General features: G+C 29.6%; 1 protein-coding gene across 1 annotated transcript; it reads left to right on the forward strand.

The window, feature by feature from the left end:
• The first annotated feature begins 1,590 nt into the window (after window positions 1-1,590).
• On the forward strand, window positions 1,591-2,052 carry LOC117933958 (transcription factor MYB77-like). Its single transcript, XM_034855544.1, has 2 exons — window positions 1,591-1,829; window positions 1,932-2,052. Exons 1-2 carry the CDS (start codon window positions 1,591-1,593, stop codon window positions 2,050-2,052), a joined length of 360 nt encoding a protein of 119 aa, XP_034711435.1.
• The last annotated feature ends 7,374 nt before the right edge of the window (window positions 2,053-9,426 follow it).

The following is a 9,426-nucleotide window of genomic DNA, read 5'->3' on the forward strand; positions in this document are numbered from 1 at the left end:
CTAAGGAGAAATTGAGTCCACCTACCATGCTCATTTTGAACTCTTTTTTCATTTCCTCAGCAAAATTAAGGGTAAAGTCACTTGAGGTGACTCCAAAAACTATATTATCAACATAAATTTGAGTTATTAATAGTTTGACTTAGACCTATGAATGAAAAGAGTTCTATCAACTCCCCATCTCTCAAAACCTTTTTCCAAAAGGTAAGTTGTAAGCCTCTCATATTTACAAAAGAAAGATTCCAATTATTTTAGTTTGATCATTAAGGAAAATGAGTTTGGTTTTATTATTAAGAAAAATGGTTTTAGTTTTATTTTTTAAGAAAAATGATTTTTATTATTATTATTAAAAAAATCATCTCAATATTCCTTAAAAAATGTTTCAACTTACATTAAAAAAAGAGTTCAATTAAGGAAAAAACAAAAAAAAAAATGATTTCAAATTTTATTTTATTTACAAGTTTGATGATTGAAAAGATATATAAAAAAGATTACTGATAAAATCAAACTGGTATGTAATAGAAATAAATATATAATAATAACAATAATAATAATATGATGATGATGAAGATAATGATGAATCAATGGAGCTAAATAAATCAATGTGGCTAATCCTAAGAAAACAAGTAAAGTAACTATACGCTAACCCATAATCCAAACGAAGGTCAAATACAACAAAGACCAATTTACGAGCGAATGCCATGTGGTCGGTAGCTTATCTCCGATTAGAACAAAAGATGGAGACATGGATATGCACCATTTCCGTTTGGCGTCGGTTTGGCTTCAAAGGGTGCTTCCTGTGCACCTGAACTAGCTTATCTACGATTAGTACCAAAAGGTGACGGAGACATGGCTGCACCATTTCCGTTGGCATCGGTTTGACTTCAAAGGGCGTTTCCTGTGTAGCTGAAAATGGAAAAGACAAGTATAAAATATAAATTTATTAGAAACTTACTTTTCATCAACAGTGTTTCATCTTGCGGTCCACCTTTTTCAATTCTACTTCATAATGCTTGGTTGGTGCTAGTGAGAAAATTTGGACTCAAACTGAAAATAAATTTTACAACTCTTATTTGGAAATTTATTTTTACAATTTTGATGATAAAAAAATATATAAAAAGGATTACTAATAAAATAAAACTAGTATGTAATACAAATAAACATAAAATAATAATAATATGACAAATCTGTAGCTGATGGCCTATTTGGAAAAGGTGCTTGATGGAGGAATGCACCACCGTCTTCCGTTGCTGCATGCCCATTTCCGTTTGGCAAACGGAACTAAAGGCAGATCCCCTCAAGTCCGATGGTGGAAAAGGTTCTTGATGGAGGGATGGACCACCGTTTTCCGTTTGTCACTGGCCGCATGCCCATTTCCGTTCGGCATTTGACTTCAAACAAACTGAACTTATTTTTCGTCAACTCAAACGGGAACTAAAGGCAGATCCCCGGCCCTCAAGTCCGATGGGGTGGTTCAGTTTGTCTCACTGCTATAAATAATACACCACCTGAATCTTAGCCATTCACATTATTTCTTCAAGCTCACTCATAGAAGCAGTGTTCATTTCTTCCATCTTTGCAGGGAAATCCGTAATGCCACGGCAGCCGAGACAGCTATGGACCCAAGAAGAAGACGATGATCTCAAACGCTTAAGGAGAGAAAATCCTAAGTATTCTTGGGAAGAGATCATAAAGCAGGGAAACCTGGAAGGCAGGACTCCTAAAAGCTGTTCACATAGGTGGCATAACTATCTGAAGTCTGACTTTAACGGCGGGGAATTTTCCCCTGAGGAAGATGAACAAATCATCAATCTAAAGCGCCGTCATGTGAGGTAATGAGAATCATCCTCATATTTTTCCATTATGATATGATATGATAGTGTGGTGATCAGTTTGAGTCTGAGGTAGGAGTTTTGGTGTTGTGTTGCATGCAGTTGGGCATCCATGCCAGAAGAGCCTCTTCTTAAGCATCGATCTCCTAATGATATCGAGAACCGCTGGTACAGCCGCTTGAAGAAGGGGACTGCGACTGTAAGCGACCCTAGGCGACCCTAGGCAACCCCTTCCCAACCACGTGCAACAGCCTCTCATGAATGATCAAACTAATGATTACTCCTTGTCGAACGATGAATTTAAGGCTTTGATATCTTCTTGGATTTAAAATCCTCACTACATGCTTTTAAGATAGGGATAATGAGAGTGCAAAGTACATGTCTGTGTGTCCTCTCTCTCTCTCTCTCTCTCTATATATATATATATATATATATATATATATATATATATGTTTGCTGCTAAATTAAGCACCATCTTCTCGAGGGTGATGAATTCATGGATCTTATAATAAAGCTGTGTGTATTGTATTATGGTGAGGATTTTGTTCTGAGTAAGGAGCACTTTTCTCATATGCTAATACTAAATCCTCTCATTATCATGTCAAAGAGTTCAATTCATGTTAACTATAATTGACTCCACCATTTCAATGGGTTTATGTGTGAAAGTCAAAATTTAACTATTATTATTCTTCCATGCCTGAATTTTTTTTTTTTTTTTTTTTTGAATTCACATATTATATTATGCAGCCCCATCAAGCACCTTTTCTCCATCAAGTCTCACACTGATGGATCCTGTTGTGAGACTTGACCATCAATATCCTTCTCTCCATTTGTGGGGTCCTGCCCACTTGATCACTACTGTGAAAATTTGACTATCTTGATCAAGTCGGACTTGAGGGGATCTGCCTTTAGTTCCGTTTGAGTTGTCCAAACATAAGTTTCAAAATGCCAAACGGAAATGGGCATGCGGCAATGGAAGACATTGTGGTAGTTGGTAGAGCTTAGCTTGACAGCAAACTATGTGTTACGACCAAAACCTTTTTATCCATATTGAGTTGTCCAAACATAAGTTTCAAAATGCCAAACGGAAGACGTCCATTCCTCGATCAAGCACCTTTTCCAAATAGGCCATCAGCTACAGCTTTGTCATATCAAATATATGGCCAGATTTTTAATATTTTGCTTCATTTTAAAAATTGTATTTAACTTACCAAAAAAAAAAAAATGAATCAAAGATAAAAGATTAAATAATTATTTTTATATATTACTTCAAATTTTTTACTTAAATTATTGAAAGGCACTCATCACTCCTCACTCTCAATATTTCTATATATTCAACTCTTTTGACCTAACCTTTAATCACATAATTCAACTTTGGAGTGTATTCTTTTTAGGGCAGGCTATTTCAGTTGCCTTGCACAAAGCTAAGCTTGCACTCAGTGAAGAAAATACCGGTGTGTGGTCTCTATATCCGTGGCCAACGCAGTCAAAGCTCGCTGTTGTTTGGGGTGGGGGGGAGGGGACATCACGGGCGCCACTAGGCAAGCTTATCTTTTGTTGTGTCACAAGAAATATATATCAAAAGTTAGGATATAAACAAAATATTAACAAGAATAAATTAATTATAACTATTTCTAAAAATATATCATAATTTTCTTTCTTTTAGTGTTTTTAATATTATTAATATATTAATTAAATATTAAAAATTTATACATTTATCATCATTTAGTTTATATTGTATCATAATTTTAATATTAAATAGATTTTAAAATTAAACATATTATAATCACAAATCACAATATTATTATCAAATAATATTTGATATAATTTAATAATCAATGTACACTTATCAAATTTATATTTTTTTATTAACACATACAATATTATATATATATATATATATATATATATATATATATATATATATATATATATATATATATATATATCAATTTATTCAAAAAATAACTTTAAAATATCTATTATACTTTTAATTTTATTTTTAAGAGTTTTATTTTATATTTTTATAAATTTTGATTAATTTTAGGTATATCGATATTTTGTATCAAAATATCCACTGAAATATATTATAATCAAATATCACAATATAATCATCAAATAATATTTGATATAATTTAATAATCAATATACACTTAACAAATTTATATTTTTTATTCACACATATAATATTATATTAATTTATTCAACAAAATAACTTTAAAATGTCTATTATACTTTAAATTTTATTTTTAAAAGTTTTATTTTATATTTTTATAAGTTTTGATCAATTTTAAGTCTATCGATATTTTATGTCAAAATATTCACCGATATATCTTAGATATATCCATAAAATCAAAATATCGATATATCCGTAATTACCAATATTTTTATCATTGCTTATACCGAAGATAATAATATTATTTTTTTCATCCTTGCTTGCACTAGAGACAATAATATTACTCCAGTGAGATCGAGTCAACTATCAGTTGCTTTGCACAAAGCTTGCACCAAAAGACAATAATATATATTCTTGGCATTTGGCCCCACTTTTGTTTTCTTCCTATCTTGATTGTCCTCAATCCCCCAAATATGTCCTTAACTCAGCTATTCTTTACTTAATAATCGATCTCACCCGTGGTGGTTGATTTTTACTTATTTTCTTTAAGACAAATGTTTTAAAAAAAATAATAATAATGAGATAAATATCAAGAATAATTAAAATAAAATATTATATATAATTTTTTTTTTTAAATAATTGAAAACATAGAAAATAAGTTAAAACTATTCTAAATTCTTAAATAAGTTTTTGCTCTAATAAAAATTAAGAAATATTATTCAAAACTATTTTCAAAAACTATTTTTTAAGAATAATTTTCAAAAACCTTCCCAAGCAAACCCAATTTCTTCCAAATCAGGTTCAGTAATATTGAATCCTCATCTCCATGGACTTGGTTTGCATGCAACAGACCTTACTCAGATGCTCCCTAGTCTTTCTAATCTTGAAGGACCCAGTTTTAATTCCTATTGTACTTTTTTTCTCCTAATTGTTTAAATTACTTCTACTTTTCTAAAAGTGTTGAAGTGAAATAACAAACCTTTTAAGACCCAGAAATGTTTGGAGTTCGTTTGATCTTGGGGGTCACAATGTAAGCACAAATTTCGTAAAAGCTTATGCAAAATTAGCAAAACAAATAGAAAAATAATGAGAACAAAATATTTATTGAAATTAAAAATATTATGGGTACAATCTCAAATATAATATTCTTTATAAAATAATATTTTCCCTATTATTATTTCGCTTTAAACACAACTTGAAGAACGACGATGATGTTTTTTTGATTTCGAAGATCAATTCGAGAGCCACAAGTGGTTTATTCCCGAATGAACTTGTTGAATAGCGAAGAATGTGTATAACAGTTCTTTTTCAATTTACCGCACTTGCAGAAAAATTTGATAAAGTTTTTTTTGTTGTGAAGCCTCTTTTGAAGATGGAGAATTTAAATTTTAAATTCTTGAATTTTAGTTGCTTAATTCATGAGATTTAGTTCCTTAATTTTAACAAATTTTCTTCATTCGTGAGGTTTTACCAATAAGATAATAACAATAATAATAATTTTCTTATTATTATTATCTTTTTAATAGTTAGAGACTAGGGAAACTTATCCATAAGAGGATTTTTAATTTATTCATTTTGAAGACCAAATTAGTGGTAATTTAATTCACTAATATTTTTTTTTTTTATGTCTACAAATGCCCTCATTTCAAAATGTATCACTTACATGCATTGTCATGTGGATGGGTGAGTCTTGAAATAATTTTTTTTTTCAAAGAAATATTTTAATAGGAAGTTTCCAAAAAAAAATTTCAAAAAAATATTTTTTTTTCCCATTTTTTCCAAACTCCACTTCATTTGTCTTCTTACTTTACACTTTGAATCCTCTTCCAATTCGTTTTCCTTCTTACTTTACACTTTCAATCCTCTTCCAATTTTTCATCCCTATATACAATTTTTTTTTTATATAAAAGGGATAATAGTTGAGAAAAAAAACTTTTTTAAAGAGCTCTTTTGATTTTTTGGTGTTTTTCAACCTAACTTGACAAACTTGACTTGAATTCACCATGACAAATCTTCACCACTTCAAACAAGTTATAGCCTTGATGTTATGCGGTGTTATATTTTCAATATTTATGTGCTAAAGTCTTCACCTATGCAAATTGGTTTGACTTGAATACATAGTGATATTCAAGTTTTAACATTTAATTAAAACCAGAATAATATTTGTTATCTATGCAAACAAGTTATGGCCCTGATGCTACGCGATGTTGTACTTTCAACACTATATATGACTTAAGTGTCAAGGTCTTCACTCATGCGAATTAGCCTGACTTAAATGCATAGTGGTATACAAAAACTTATACCCATATTTTATTCATCTCTTTTTCTACCTTCCTTTTCTTTTTATTTTTTGTGTAGGATGGCGTTCTTCAAATGTTTCAAGGAGAAGATCGTAACCATTCTTAAGGATGATAGTGAAGATTTTGAGAAATAGACTACCTTGTCAATGCATAAATCACTTACTGACCTTCAATCTTTACAAGTGTCAGTAATTTAATCCACTAATTTTTTTATGTCTACAACTTCATTCCATAATTTTTATGGTCGTCATGGCATTGTGGTAAGTTTGATCCATGTTCTAATCCAAATTTGGTAGGTTTTATCCAATTTACACCAAGTTGTAAATCCAAATAGTGTCACCATCCGTTTTTTTTTTCTTTCCTACTTTTCAGGAATCAAACAATGCATTAATCTAGGAAGCTCTCCCAAACATGGTGTAGGAACCGCTACCCAAAAACAATAATTATATGCTATGTCAGAAAGCTAGAATTTCAACTACTATTCACAAGGGAAGCATCCATGTGTGACACGTGGCTTCCGATTTCTTTATTAATATTCAATCAAATAATTTTTATTAATTCTATTTTATTTACAAAATTTTAATATTAAATTTAAAATTTTAATATTAAATTTAAAATTTTAATATTAAATTTAAAATTTTAATTTAAATGTAAAATATTTAAATTGAATATATATATATAAAAAAAAAGCATGATATGCATGTCCTTTATATAACACACTTGATGCATAGTACTAAAAAAAACTAGGGAAAATTACCCTTTAGGGTAGGCTTGGGGAAAATATGAACCGAAAGGGTCGGTAGATTTGATAATTCTTCTGAAGGGTAGGGTGAAAATATGATAATTCTTCCAAAGGCCTTATTTTGTTTAAATGTCAAGACTACCCTTAACAAGTGAAAAGCAACAGCAAAAAATAATATACATATATATTCTTTTACCCAGTTGCAGCTTGTCGATATTGAAAAAGAAAAAAGGCAAAGAGGAAAAAGTTCCAACACTTCAGGTCATGATATGAAACCGTCTCCACAAAGCTTGTTTTTTTGTGTGAATCTAGAAAGAAATCCATTAAAGGTAAGAATTTTTTTTAAATGCCAAAAAAACAAAAATACGTCAGTTTATGCAATAAAAATAAAAATAAATAAATAAATAATTTAAAACTCAGTTTGAAGGAATGAAATGTTAATAATTTTAACAATGTAGATCTGAAATATTGAAAGAGGTTTTGAGAAAGAAATTACATTTTTTGTGTAAAATGTTATTTAAATTTATTTATTTTTTGAATTTTTTTATATTATTTTGGTCATATTGAAGATGTGTTTTTATTTTTAATTTATTTCCCAGGTGGGTTGTTTGATATGATTATTATTGATTTCCATTGAAAAGGTTTCCACTTTAGTTTTGTTGTTGAGACTTGTTTGAAATGGCAAAAGAAAAAATTTTCTCGTTTGTTTCATGCTTGTTTGGGACCACTTTGTTTGTGTATTTATGAACATATTTGGATTTTCATTGAAAATTGAAATCACTTTGTATGGGACCACTTTGTCTTTTATTATGAATTTGTTAAAAGAGTTAAGATCACTATATTTTTGTAATAAATTTGTTACCTCTCTGTATGAGTATTATTTTGGTATGATGTGTTGAATGCCTAGTAGTTTGAAGGTTGTGTAAAAGAACCATTACTTCAGTTATAAAGTACAAGTAAAATACAAATGTAATATAATTATAATGAAAAAACATTAATTTACGATACATTATAATATATAAAAATGACAAAATATTGAATTGTTTTTTATTGAACTGTCATTTTTAGGCTATCATGTTGTATTCCTATCATGATCAATGTTTTAAAGCATCCTTGCAAGCCAAAATTCTAAAAAGACAACAAAGTTACACTATTGTAATTTCAATACATGAAATTGTTGATGATAATCCAATGATGTATAAAAAAAACATCTATAAAATTATTTTTTTTATAAAAAAAATATAAAGGGACAATAAAAATATACTATAATTACAATACAAATACAATAACATTACGATACATTAAAATAAGGTAAAATTTTCAAAATTTCAAATTTCTTATGAAATTAGGCAGTTGTGGGTTCTTTGGCATATCCCTAACATGTCTAATATACATCAAATATTGTTCTTTATGAAATAAAATGTCTCAATTGATTATAATTTTCATTTGTTTATTTTGTATTTGTTGTAAAATTTTCCTTGGTTGTAATATTGTGAAATAAATTGATTTGATTGTCGGTGAAAGAAGACGTACTTCTCAATTAGTAAATGGACTTGGAAAATTCTATTTATGACTACCTTCATGAAGGATGAGAGATTGTACCTAAGCAGGATAAACAAATACAATACAAGGGTGGGCAACAAAATGACATGTACATTGGACAAGAGATGTCATATGCTGATTTTGTTTCAAAGGCATGTGAACGGTTGGATATTAATTCAAATGTATATACATTTCATTATACCCTTGAGTTTGATCCATCTGCACTTCAACAGTTGGATGATGATGAGGACATGCATATGATATTATCCCATAGTTATGATTATGCTCGTATTTATGTACTAAAACGGGCTCGAAGAGTAGAAGTTGAAGGAAGTATAGTTAATGTGCAAAATGATTATTGGTAAGTGATATATCTTGTATTAGTTGTCATTAATTCCATGATGCAAGGTGCTTATAATATTAATTAACTAAGTGTGCTATAAAATGCATCCATAATAGTAAGGAGGAGACACACAATTCAATTACATCATAAACAATGAATCTAATTTAGGACTTTCTCAAGGCTTCATATCTAGATGTGCAGAAACTGAAGTTAGGCCACATGATTTAAGTCTTTGTCCTCAACCTATTATTGGGAATGGACATAGTTTTCCTAATGTAAATGAATTTAGAAATGCATTATATACGATGTCATTAGTTGGCAAATTTCAATACAAATTTAAAAAGAACACTTCAAAGCGAATATCTATGTGTTGTTCAGTGGATGGGTGCCCTTGGAAAATAACTGCTAATTCAGTAGGCACAACCAAAATTTTGAAGGTTAACATCTTCAACAATGTACACAATCATTGTGTAGATGTTGAGTGTTCAAGCCAACCTTCAATGCAGGGAATGAGAGATGTTCGTGTCATATAGCAAGTAATAAGGGCAACCCCT

Source organism: Vitis riparia, chromosome 16 (assembly GCF_004353265.1).
Source record: "Vitis riparia cultivar Riparia Gloire de Montpellier isolate 1030 chromosome 16, EGFV_Vit.rip_1.0, whole genome shotgun sequence".
In the NCBI taxonomy this organism is placed as follows: domain Eukaryota; kingdom Viridiplantae; phylum Streptophyta; class Magnoliopsida; order Vitales; family Vitaceae; genus Vitis; species Vitis riparia.

Bases quoted from the DNA above. Each gene is read 5' to 3' on its own strand.
- LOC117933958 (XM_034855544.1), top strand. From the start codon at position 1,591: ATGCCACGGCAGCCGAGACAGCTATGGACCCAAGAAGAAGACGATGAT. The intron at 1,830-1,931 runs GTAATGAGAATC...TGTTGCATGCAG, and splicing joins CTAAAGCGCCGTCATGTGAG to TTGGGCATCCATGCCAGAAG.